This window comes from Amphiura filiformis, chromosome 3 (assembly GCF_039555335.1).
Source record: "Amphiura filiformis chromosome 3, Afil_fr2py, whole genome shotgun sequence".
NCBI classification, from domain to species: Eukaryota; Metazoa; Echinodermata; class Ophiuroidea; order Amphilepidida; family Amphiuridae; genus Amphiura; species Amphiura filiformis.
The window spans coordinates 46,645,664-46,659,284 of NC_092630.1; the positions used below are offsets into that span (position 1 = coordinate 46,645,664).

General features: G+C 36.6%; 1 protein-coding gene across 1 annotated transcript; it reads right to left on the reverse strand.

Moving 5' to 3' along the window:
- Window positions 1–1,812: 1,812 nt before the first annotated feature.
- LOC140148621 (uncharacterized) lies at window positions 1,813–13,352 on the reverse strand. The gene is made up of 7 exons (XM_072170637.1): window positions 12,516–13,352; window positions 11,153–11,444; window positions 10,657–10,813; window positions 10,080–10,246; window positions 7,233–7,369; window positions 5,839–6,005; window positions 1,813–5,187 (listed from the first exon to the last, which is right to left on the reverse strand). Exons 1-7 carry the CDS (start codon window positions 13,270–13,272, stop codon window positions 4,876–4,878), a joined length of 1,989 nt encoding a protein of 662 aa, XP_072026738.1. The 5' UTR covers window positions 13,273–13,352; the 3' UTR covers window positions 1,813–4,875.
- Between the last annotated feature and the right edge of the window lie 269 nt (window positions 13,353–13,621).

Genomic DNA, 13,621 nt, shown 5'->3' on the forward strand with positions numbered 1-13,621 from the left:
CAATAGGTGTATTTGTTTTTGTTATTTCCTTCTTGGATTAAAATTAACAAAAATGTTTCTGTAACAAACTATGGCAGTTACACAATTTTCACTCAACAAAACGTAAGGTAGTAATAGAAAAATATAATAAGCGTTGAAAATAAAATCTTTTATGGCAAACAAACAGGTCAAATATAATAAGAAGTAGTTTCTGTTACTTGTTTCAAATAGTTTGCATCATTAGGATGTTTCAATTTTATATACCTTAGTTACCTACTATTGTCCCATTTCAGCTACAGGTACTATTTTGATCCCAATGCAGGACAGCCCCACATTATCTTAACACAAAAATGATAGGTAATTACTGCAACATAGATGATTTATACACATACAATTTATACCGTGCTTAATCTAATAGGCCTAAGCATTTTCATAACTACTGCCAAGACATCCACCTTAAATGACAAGAATCTGTTGCTCAAAGACTTTTCATTATATGAAACAATCTCTTCAAAACACAATATTGAAAACTGACAGATACCAATCATTTGGGTACATATTAGATTCCCAGGCTACACAATAAATTCCTTTTCTAATCTATAATATATTTGACTGTTACCGACCTTTCAAGTCAATGGCAAGAATATCAAATTTCTAAGCATATTTATGTTACACAATGTGCATTTTCTCTCATTTCACATCTTTAATACCAACATTCCTTCTCCAAGTAAGGGAACAAACCAAAAGATGGATGAATTTTGAAGCCCTATGAACGAAAGGGACGGAAGGATTACACATGTCAATTACATTCCTCCTCTGCTCTAAAAATACACAAATATTATTTGAACCCACCAATTTTCAGTCAGTTCCCTTAGTCACATCATGACTTTATAGTATGTTTTACTAGTACCATTATGAAAGATGTACCTCATTACATTAAATAATTGCATTGTTGGCTTACACAACTTTCACAAAATTTACACAATTGTTAGAAAAATGGCAAACATTGATATACCTGAATTAAGTTGAACCTGACTTGCAGAAGATCTTTATCGATTGTAAATGGCTACATCTAACTTCAGTAACACAATAATAAGCAGAATAACTCTCATCTTAATTTAACCTGGGACTGTTTACATTGCCGGACATAGTGAAGCGTGATGGTACCACTATCAAATGCTGATTGGTAACGGTCATTGCAGCAACTTTTCCCTACTTGTGAAAAAAGTAAATATTAGTTTTGAAAAAGTGGATGCACTAGGATTTGTATGAACCCAGACTTCAGTATTGTAAACCCCAATCTCTAACCACTATACCCTCTGTATACCACTGTATACCTTCCTCGAGTCAGTAATTTAGATATTGTTTTCATTGTATCTCTAAATGTAATGAAGAGAAGTATATAAAAGTATACATTTTCAAAAAGAAAGTGATGCAAGGAATCCAACTAACATAACATATTCCTGCAAAAATGAACAGTTTTTGAGAAAATCTGAAAATTTGATTTTACTTTACTGACACGAGGAAAGTATACAGACTATAGACCAAAATAGGTTGAGTTGTGATGATCTCCATTCTAATAACACATAAAATAAGCTTTACGGATTAAATTGATATTATATCACTATACGGCTATACGCTACACTGTGTCCAGCTACGTAAACACTCCCAGCTAAAGGCTAAATGGCTGTATACAGCTACCTAACCCGAGGGTTAAATAGCTGTGTATAGCTACATAAACACTTCAACTGCTTACATTTTTTTAATTAACCTAGTACAGTTATATACTTTCCTACTTCTACATTTTATTAAATAGTTCACAAGATTCATTTTGCTCTTAAAGTTTATGCTACATTGTCTACATCTTACATCTTTAAAGTTTTCTAAATTCCAATTAATGACACAGGTTATTTGATGATACAGCAAAACATTCATTATGGCATTGTTTTGTGCATTTAAAAACCAATTATATACATTCAGCTTGTAGTGGAAGTATTTGATACAAAGGACGGCAAGCTCTACAATAAATATCTGATGAAGCTTTCCACAAGGCTTACATTTTGTTAACATTATAAACTTACATCACTAGACAAATCAATGTCAACCCTGTGATGAGGAAAATACTTTAAAGCCTCTGCCATACTAAGCAGTCACAAGGAGCATAACAGGATTTTCCAATGGTGAGCACCACTGATAAAAAAAAAAAACCTGCTATGCTCCTTGCAATTGCTAGTATGACAGTGGGCATTAGGTGAATTCCTCAAAGACAGATGTGAGCTGAGGTCTTGCTGATGTGAGCTGAGCTGAAGAACATCAGGTATTTCTGAGGTAATCATTTTGAGAACAAAGACATTGACCAATAATCAGATACATGTACAAACTTTATTCCTGGCTTAAAATGGATTCAAGTCGAAGCGCACAAAATTTTTAAGTAAATTGAAGCAACTGTACTTTACAAGCACGTCACAAGATGCTGGATGTTGTATTCATTGGTTGGGCTATTCGATTTGAAATCCATACACCTGTGGAAGGCAGGACCTGAATCTTCACACTTTTCTATAGTGGGTGTAGATTACAAATGGAGTTGCACTTGCGTTGTGGTGCATTGCGTTCCTAATATGTTAATTACTTTTTGTTACAACTCGTAGCATTTCCAAGTTTATTGCAATGCAGTATTTTGTAGTATATACGATGCAGTGCGGCAACGCAATGCAGCGTAAATCAATTGCAGCGTAGTATGAACGGACCCAAACTCATGTTGGAATACATACTCTCTGCCATTGTCTGACAGCCCCACTTTTTTGTGTTCTTTGACAATTTAAATGTATGAGAAACAGATTAATGTAAATGTTGGCCTCAGACTGAAGTTATCAGCCTCGGACTTAAAATACTCTCTGCATTTTTAAATACCACACTATTCTCTTCAGACCTATTAGTAATATCCACTGTAGCATGGGCATTGCTATTATCTACAGCAAAACTAATGGACTGTTATGATTTCACACCACCAAATAGAATTACATGGTTATGCGCCCTTAATTTCACTTCTCAGAAAAACCCAATTTAAGCATTAAAATGAGCAGAAATTTGCATAATTTTAGCCAAATTTGGATTGGTCATGATTAGTAATATTAATTCCTGCAAGTGTACCACAGATGGGAAAGATCGAATAACTTTTAAGCAGCCTTTTCTTTACAGAAACACTGGCATGGTTTTTGCCTGTAAAATAGGTAATTCCCGGACATCGTAGACTTCGAGGGCCAGTCGTAAAAAATAATGACGGTCAACCTATATTTTTTCCCAGCCAGAGGCATCAGGCAAGGGCTGATTTCAACCATCATAGCTGTCGCTTAAAACTGAGTCGCTCCTGTGAAGAAAAAATGATGTTTTCCTAAGGCAAATTTAGCACATCTCTATGGGACTCTGATTTGGTGGTGTGAGATCTTATATCACAAGATTGATATGTAAACAGATCAACCTTTTACTGTTACTGAACTTAATACTATTACAGGTTACACAATGAAACTATAATCAAACTGCATACCAGGGGTCAATTTAACAAACATTTGTGACTCGTCATAAAAACTCATCAAACATCCAAAGCATTTGCAATTCTTCCATTGGACTTATATGTTAGCGTTACAATGGCGTGGACTTATGATGGGTTATAGGATTTACAGCGAGTCACAAATGTTAGTGAAATCTACCACTGACCAGGAAATAAAAGTATATTTAAGGTGTTTACTTCATTCAACACAAGAACACAAAGTCAATATCATAGGCCTATACAATTTTAAAAAGTTGTGGTGATCACAGCAATAATGATCTTAACATTTTACTGAGAAAACTATTAACACAAAAAATAAAAGTCCTGTTTGTATTCCCTATCTGATCTGAAACTGAGATTATCATCATCATGTACATATATACATATATTTTGTGTCATGCATTTAATGCAAGCAGATGTAACTTAAATTTACCATGCATGAAATGTGATGACATCTGTAACATTCTATGGTGAGTATTAATCTCAAATGCAAGTCAGATAGAGAATAGTATAATAAATTAAATTATTACATCAGCCTAATATGGGATGGAATCAAAAGTACAGAGTATTTCAATATGATTAGCTGCATGTCCAGGTAGAAGCCTTTTATGGGAATCTTGTTGTTGAACAAGTCCCATTGCATGACCAGGCTGTTTTTATGTTTTAATCATGGCAAGCACACAGAAAAAGTGTAAAAGGATTATATGATATGACCTGAAGTCTTGAGACAGAAAAGAAGGGCTTTGCAACTCTACATATTACTGCAATAATTCAATATATAACAATGCCCAACATGCTTCCAGAGAAGTTCGAAACACTTTCGCTCTGATCGACGCACATGCCCAGCAACAATCACAGCGATATATAAATATGAATATATACTCTCAGGCTTTGTGTTTTGTTCATGAGCACCATTTTGCACCAAATGTTTTTTGATGCATAATCGGCCAATCAGATTACTGGTCTGTTGTTATAATTGAATCAGCCAATCAGATCCTCACTTTGGTGTTCACGCTGTGTATGCTTACCACAAGCAAGAGAGTGCCGTTCATCTCTGGAAGCTAGTGTAATAATCATGATGCTGTAATTGACAAGTGTGTCACATTTTAAGCATTTCGGTCTGAAACTTGGGCCACCAATTTATGCATCATAAATACGAAAACCCGTAAGTACCCAAATCCATCATAAAGTCATACTTAAATGATGCATTTGGGAACTTACAATGTTTTGTACAGCAGTCTTTATGAAATTACACCTAGTACTGGTTACTTACTTACAACTTCAAAGTGAAACTGATTATTTCATTGCTGCAGCACCAGCTTCACATTAGAGTAACGATATTACTGTTTCTAGGCAGGCAATGAGATACAAGCTTGCACTACCCTACCAATACACAAACCTCCCTGTTGATAAGCCTTAATCAGATTGAATGAATTAGACGCTGCATATATGTCGCCATATATCTCGTACACATCCTCGTAGAGAATCACAAGGAATTCAAGTGAATCGATGATAAACTTTTCACACTGTGATTCAGTGCATGAGATGAGATCTTTGATGAATTTTTCCAGAGCTTTGGCTATGTCAGTCTCCAAGCATTTCTGCAGGGTTTTCTCAACATCCTTCAAAGCAGTTCCAAACAACTGTAAGCCTGTGATAATCTTGATTAGAATAAAAGAAGAGGGAAAGAAATGTGCATTATTTACTATAGATTCTATGTATAAACCAAACAGAATGGTAGTAGCAATTGAAGTGGTAGCAATTTTGGCAGTATATGAAGAGTTTGTTTCCACAATGCACATGTTTCTCATTTATTTGTGTGATATAATCACAATTACTTTGACAAGTTTGACATTAGCAACAATGAGTTGTACCATCAACAAGCCATTATTTACCACAACAATGCTACTTAACAATATGCAGACTTTTGTTCACATTTGGGAACCAAAGGCCTCACACAGTATTGTTACTGTGCATCCATCCACTGTTTACTTTGTAATGGTGCATCCAACTGAAATTACTATACTTTGCTTAATGCTAATCATCCTTGAAAGCAAATCTTGCAGACCTTTGTTTCTATAAAATCCTGGAGCTCTATCAATTGCGCTCCTTGTTTCAACAAGGAGCTCAAAGAGAGCTCATCAGATCGCTCTCCTGAGTTGACTTAGGAGCTCAAATTGATACTTGCCCTCAAGAAAAAGCCTGAAAACATAATTCTAACAGAAATGTCATCATGTGAATGCTATTTTGAACAAGTGGCATTGAAAATTTTTTGCATAAACTTAAAATAAGCTGTACAATTAAACACTAACCTCTCTGTTCTCAAAAGCATCAAATGATTGCTTGAAAGTCTCTACAGTAGTTTCTCCATCTTCAACACACTGTTCTACATTAGTACTTTTAGCACCAAGTCCAGTGAATATCCCATGGTATAACTGAAGCCACTCTGCATCTTTGGTTCCATTGTATGACTCCATCACTAAATTAACCAGAAAGTGAAGTAGTAAAAGAATTCGAGTACGGTTAAGAGTCACAAGTTTAGAAATTATTTAACATTATGTAGATTTTTGCAAAAACACCAGTATGTTAGGTTTTAGCAAATACTCTAGTGTGTTTAAGTGCTAAGTATTCCAAAACTGACTTTATATATACATAATTATAGAAGATAGAAGACAAAAATACAGCAGACACCGGTACATATGTATTGTTCATAATGCTAAGTATTCCAAAACTGACTTTACATATACATAATTATAGAAGATAGAAGACAAAAATACAGCAGACACCGGTACATATGTATTGTTCATAATGGAAATCTTAAACACATTCAACAGTAAAACAGAGTTAAACTATGTGGGAAATTAAATATGAGAAAGGTTTTTACCACAAGTCTCCATATACAAAAATAACAAACAGCCGGTGAAAACATTTCACTGACCATCCAGGATTTGAACCTGGGATATTGGTAGACTGATCGATGCTCTACCAACTGAGCTAATGAGTCAGATAGAGAAGAGCTGTGATGTCATTTATGTGTGTGGAGACTTGTGTTAAAAACATTTCTCACATTTCAACAGTGTGCTAGGAATATGAGCAAACTTGATGTTTATCATCCAAAGCAATTCAACATTTTTGACTCCATCAAGAAAAATACACGACTTGCATGATGAGCAAAATAATTTCCTGGTCATTGTACTAGCTATAAGAGCTTATGTGATCATCAATATTGGCATTACAGTCTCTAAGATACGATACTTTTCATGTTTCTGAAAGCAGCGAAATACATCAGAAAGTGAATGTTTTGTACATTGTACCACATTGAGACACATCATCCAAACATTCTTATTCTATAAGTGCTCATATTTAATAATAAAATACATCTTTAAAACCAAAATAGCAGCATATTGCAGTATTTCACCTTAGCACATGAACTACAGTAAAAATTTCATTTGAATGAGCACAGCTACCAGCAGCTGTACGAAATCCAAACAAGATCGTATTTCAAAATAAGATGCAAACGCATGACCATGCATACTTTTGAAATAATCCTAACCAATCAAGAGAGTTGGTTCACTTCCATAATACACACATGCAGGCGTTCATCCAACAGAATACACGGACAACCATCATGTTGTTGGCAGCTGTGTTCATTCAAATAAAATTTCTACTATAGACATGAGATATGTAAAGTTCTATGTAAGCTTACTTGTATTGACAACATTGACAAATTGTTTGTTGACCAGGTAGCGTATATCATAGGAGCCATCCGTCAAGTAGGTATTCATCATGAGGTTTCCTGAAGGGACTGGATCTTTACGAGGATTCTGTGTGCCTTGGACATACCTGTGCAGGGAGAATGTATATAAGAGAAGTAAAATCATAAGATATTTCCACTTTTAACTTCCAATCACAAACCTTATGAGCTACACACATACATTGAATATTCTTTTTTCCTGTAGTAGCATCGTTGCATTCCATAACCCCATCCAAATATAGAAAATATTATAACTACTTTTCAAATCTGGATGGATGTATATACTTTTTATTCAGGAATTCCTTTGTTTGTTTGTTTGTTTACCCAGGTTGGTCCATGAGGGACACATGCTAATCTATGGGAAATCCATGGACCGTTCCAAGCTCATACTAAAAAAAGCACAAGCCTGGATTTTAGAATACATACTTTTTATTCAGGAATTCCTTTAGAATATGGAACACTATCACTAAGGTTTTCAATGTGTGGGGTCTTTTAAAGAATGGTCAATGGTACATGTACATACACATGCACAGTAAATTACCCAAAAGGTAGGGTATTTAAAACAAACTAAAACTGCAGGAAAGTTACCTTTACCTGTGTGACCAATGCATGCATATGCAAGATATTTATTAATAACATTTCATTTTTATTGACTGGTTGGTTGATTGATTGATTAATTGCTTACTTTTTGTGGAATCATTAGAGTAAGGAGTTGTATCAAAAACACATGGTATTTGATATTTTATACCATTTGATATCAATATGACTGTTTCTTCTCATATTCTCTGGTAGATCTAAACACAAAAAAGTTCTGTGACCCTGTTTACCCATGTGAGACAGACTTGAAAGTGCATTCATATTTGAACAATCAATATCACTGATACATCAAATATAGATTATCTCCCACACCCCAGTTTTGTTTTCGCTATTGCTTATCAACATGTTACAAGTTGTGTTCCCATTTTGAGTTAACTTACCCAACATTGATAAAAATTCCACAAATATTTTCACTACTCCTACCGCATGTCCACACCTAGCCTACTCCTAGCACTACGCCGACCAGTCCCACCAAGTATTCACTTCTGGTCGGTGTAAACATCGGCTACCACTTCCGGTGTTTCTGTGACCTTTTTCGACCACGCAATATGTAATGTCTTAGTTCCTACCAACAAAAGGTCAAACTTACACCAAGTGCCAGGAGTAGCAGCGTTCACATTGCAACTTACGTCTGGCGGAGGTTACCCCAGCACACTACTCATAAATTTTGTCAGGAGTAAATCGTCGGACGTACGCCTGGCGGAACTTACGCTGACCATCGTTCACACTGCCACTACTCCTGTCAGCGCCTACCGCTACTCCTAGCAACTTGCGCCGACCAAGTTCCGCCGGGCGTACGTCTGACAATGTGAACACAATTACAGTGTTTGATATGGTTGAATTAGACAGTGACAACATCAAACATAATTACTTACCATAATCAGTCTGGCATTGAACTTTTACATATATCAAAAGATATCTTATCAATACAAGCAAATAAAGGTAGAAAGTTCACCGAACTTTTCAAACAATATTACATTGGATTCTGTAGTACAGTAGCTTGTTTTGTTTCCTGCTTTAGGATTCAATGAAATTAATTTTTTTTATAGCAAAACATTGCCATGTGCAGGGTTTGTTTCCCTTTGATTAATTCTCATATCTTTAGCATACATTCAATCAGATTCCTGCAGGGACGATGAGGAAGGATAGTCAACCATGTTACAAATTATTTGGATTTGTTCAGCAGAAACAGTACAAGGGTTCTCAACATGGGGCTTTCTTAACCCCAATAAAAGACCATCCAGGAATAATAGGAATATGCAAATTAATTATGGATTGTTCTAAGTAAAATTATATACCGAGATTTATAATGTGCTGCTACTAAAAGTTTGACATGGTTTGTGATAGAGTATGTTCTGATCAAAGATATTATACCTTAAGATTATTGACTCACAATTGCACCATGCCTTATGCTATGGTATATCTGCCATCTTGATTTGTCGCTAATGGAGGGCAGAAAATCGGCAAGAGCCAGAAATTGAACGATAATTTGCATCTTTAAGCTTGAATGTTCTGGAGGTTTGTGCAAAGTGCTTAGCATGTGTTTTGATCAAAAGCATTTCACACAGGACGCAAACAACTACAGCCTTTTGCAAAAATCCTTCTCAGTTTTTATCCCACCTCGTACGCTACCATAAATTCACCCGATTGATCGGCCAATGAGGCGCTGATGTGATGATGATGTGATTCAATTAGCCAATCAGAACCCAACTTCATGTTAACATGTATGCCATAAACAGCGCCAAAATAAAAACTGCAAAGGAATTTTGCAACAGATAATACACATTTTAAATTGAAGTTTGCCGGGGCGAATAGCAAAATAATCTGCAGGTACATTAATTTGCCTCTATGAGCAACATGCACACATGGTGGAGTCGGTACTCTTTGATTCTACCTCATTGGTTCTGATATATGTACATAGCTTGCCAATAAAATAGGTAATTTTAATATGGGCTCAATCAAAAGTTGTATTACATGTACCATTTTTCACCTTGATGTGGCAGTGACGTCAACGTGTTGAGGCAGCTGTTTTGCGCGCATCTATGCAGCGTCTTCAAGCGCTCGCATATGCATGCTAGTGCTGTCAGCGAACACAAGTGATTTGTAGCTGCCCCAATAAAATACACACTGATATCACTGCCACATCAGGATGGAAAATGGTAAAGTAATGACAATTTACAAAAGCTATCAATCAAGTCATACCTGAAATCTACATATTTGTCATCACCAGCTCCATGAGGATAGACTCCAATCCAGTCTTTGTTAGTGGCCTCATCAACTGGTACAGTCCAAGATACTGTCACATTTGTACCAAAGGCTACCTTGCTAGGTTTTGCTGCTATTGTTCGATTTTGCTCTACCATAATCATCTGCAACAATAATGAAAGAAAGAACAAGTGCAGGATTAGACTTCAGTTAGACAATCGTTTTATTTATCCTAACCACAGTTTGGCCTTTGAAAAGTGAACTTCGACATATGTGGTGTGAAAATTCTTGCATTCTTTTTGGAGGTTATTTTTTAAACATCATTCTGTGTTCCCTTGAGAATTGAAACGGTGGCTCACCGCATAAATAAATTTTGTTGGGGTTTACTTTACCGATTTTGTACAATCGGCATCTAACAGTTTTAATCAGCATTTCACCATAGAAATTGTTGAGAACAAGTGTTTCCAATATAAGCGTAGCTTGCAGATGAAAACATTTAGAATACGTAAAACACCAAGTGCATAAAATTTACGAACTCAAAGTAGCAGTGTGATCAGGAACCGACTTTTTTTACCTTGTTATTTTCAGTGACAGCATATATTCTCCACCATTGTTGTGGGTTTCTGGTGACATAGGGAAGGGAAACTATCTTGTCTGCAGGTGTTAGACCAGTCACTTGAATCCATTTACTCCAACTATCACCTCGTGCTAACTGGTAGATATGCCATACTCTGAAAACAAACACAAAATCAATAATGCTGATATTTTTTTTGAAATATCACCTTCACTTTCAGTAACCATTATTTCCAAGTTATCTGAATTTGTTCTAACCTGCCTTCTCACATTTTAAAACAAGATGCTCTGTCTATCATAGTCTGTGTGTACAATGTATGGAGGGGGGGGGGGGTAAGACAAATATGAAGATCCCCAACTTGGCACAACATACATATTATACATTTGTACAACTAAGAAAGCACTTTTTAGATTGAAAATAGGCCCGGAAATTGAGAACAAAAGCATATATCTAGATTCTAGAATGAGATCATAAAAATAGTGCTCAAAAAACTTACTGGCCATTTTCATCCAGGCTGAAGACTTCATTTCCTTGATGTATATTGTTTCCAGCCATGATGCTATTAGCCCATCTATCCTTCCCAGGTGTCTGTGTATCTGTGTTATGCCACACACCCCATGTACAGTAGCCCCATGGGTTGTCAACATGGTCACACGTTGTCTGGAACATATGATGAATGTGCCCATCACTCCCTAAACCGAACACTTCAAGAGCACCATTGAAGAAATCTGGTGAGAGACTGTTTGCAGTTGGCCGTGATGCACTGGAGAAACCAGGTTGGGATGGTGCTGAAACCAATGGCAAAAAAAATACTCTGTTAATCACCAGGCTTGGGCAACAAATTACAAAGTACAGTGCAGTTGTGCCTTCAGTTATATACATGTACTTATTCTGAAGGTCCAAGTCTGCTATTCCTAACTTTTCCATACATGTATAAGACTAAAAGTGCACAGCTACATTCTCTCGGTAAGGTTTGTTCCATCTATTGCACTTATGTACCCACTTCTCACCTCTGTCAAAGAGGAAACATACCCTCACAAAATCCCATTGGTTTATACAGGAAAATTTCAGTTCCGGTCAATTTTCTCAGCTTAGAAAATAGCAATTTGTTTAGCTTCTTTTGTATAACTATTGGAAGTTGATAATTCCCCTGATAAAAAATTGGAACTATTGGAATTGTTTCTCCACAAAGTGTGACATGTTTTGTGATTTCCTCCATTTGAGTGCAATTCAGTAAGCGTCCCTGTCATGTCAGAGGACGCGAAATTGAACAGCCAAGTCATGGCAAAAACAACCAATGTGAAGAAGCGATCCATCGCGAGTGACACCATGCCGAGCGATCAAATACATACGTAGATTCTGAAATGGTTTTTAAAATACCGTAGAATAATAAGTGAAACAACTGTCAAACACATCTATCTCCACTTAAAATGCACAGCAATATGTTTAATAGTTGGATTCTTTGCAACAAATGATGCTCAACTGTGAAATTATGTGATGGTCAATACATCAAAAATAATTGATTAAAAATATTTTTTATCAAAATTGATTGTTTTTAACAATTGCTCAAGACTACAATTTTTGGTAGTCATTATACATGTAATACAGCTCAATATCTATGGGTATAACTAATGCTGGTTTCATACTTTCTGCCGCTTGGCGCTGAGCGGTGTGACGCTTCATTATGCCGCTTGCACTTGTCTGCAAGCAAAGTGGCACACCACTGAGCGGTAGCGGCAAGACTGCGCGGCAGTGATGCAAAATCATTTTCAGAGCAGCAAGCGGCAGGAAAGTATGAAACCAGCAATATATAAATATCAGAATCAAATCTTTTATTTTTATGGCCTTTTTACACTTACCCATGCTCCTCCAGTCACTCCAAGAATCACCATTTTTTTGCCAAGCCCTTTGCAACTTTCCATCTAACATGATAGCAAATGCCTCGTAATAACCGCTAAATTTATTATAAATCACCGTAGCATCCGATGCCAAATGTGGCTTACTGCTGCCAACCCTAGACCAAGCCTCAAATGTACCCAGTTCATCTCCTTTACTCCAGTACAAATTGGATTCATTGGTCATTGAACGAGCAAACACTAAAATCTTCTGCTTGTTCCAAATTCCAACTTGAACTGAATCTAAACCAGTTATGACTACATCTTTGTCATATGGTAAGGACGAATTACCAACTGCAACCCATTTTCCAAAGGTGGGACCTAATGATTTAACACCAAATTTACCAGCCAGTCCTTTACTACGCGGTGGGTGTGGGTTTTGCAAAATACTGTAGACCTGTCCATTGGAAGCCATGGCAAATATTCTGGTCCGGTTCATGGATGTGCAGTGGACACCAACAGGACTAGAGATGATTTTAACCCCTGTACCAATTGCTCCATCAGGACCTAGAGATACCCATGGACTCCATGGTTGATCATCTGACGCCTGTAAGCTTAACATAACATTCCCATCACTTGTTGTGTAGAAAACCATTATGCCACTGTTCAAAACAAGATCACTGATTGCAAATGGTCTTGTCAGTTTCGTTGTTGCCGCAGATGTTGTTGACCACTGCGTGGAGATGGCCAATGTTATAAATATTACCGAGATAATCTTCATCTTGATTGAAATTGACTGAAAACGAGTAAAAATTCAGTTAAAATCACTCGACTTCTTCACGCAATCACGACGGTCGACCGGTCATGCCGAGAAAAAGAGATAGAGAAGCGACACTCTGTACAAACTGCCTATTATATATCATGCTATACAGCAGTTGAAGACATGCAATTCGCAAGCGTCGTCGCCGGCCAAGTCTTACTACGAACGTGTAATGAGAAGATACCATAGAGTCCTACATAGAGATCTGAGGAAGAGACGGTCCGAATTGACCTAGTGACCTATAATTTATTAGAGAATCACATTTTTAGAGTATAAGTCCGCCCACCGCTGTCAATCATTCTAATGAACA

What these genes read in the sequence shown, in the direction of transcription:
- LOC140148621 (XM_072170637.1), bottom strand. Translation starts at nt 13,272, where the DNA reads ATGAAGATTATCTCGGTAATATTTATAACATTGGCCATCTCCACGCAG. An exon ending in CTGTCACTGAAAATAACAAG is followed by an intron (nt 10,247 to 10,656) that starts GTAAAAAAAGTC and finishes TTATTGTTGCAG; the next exon opens with ATGATTATGGTAGAGCAAAA. An exon ending in GACAAATATGTAGATTTCAG is followed by an intron (nt 7,370 to 10,079) that starts GTATGACTTGAT and finishes CTCCCTGCACAG; the next exon opens with GTATGTCCAAGGCACACAGA.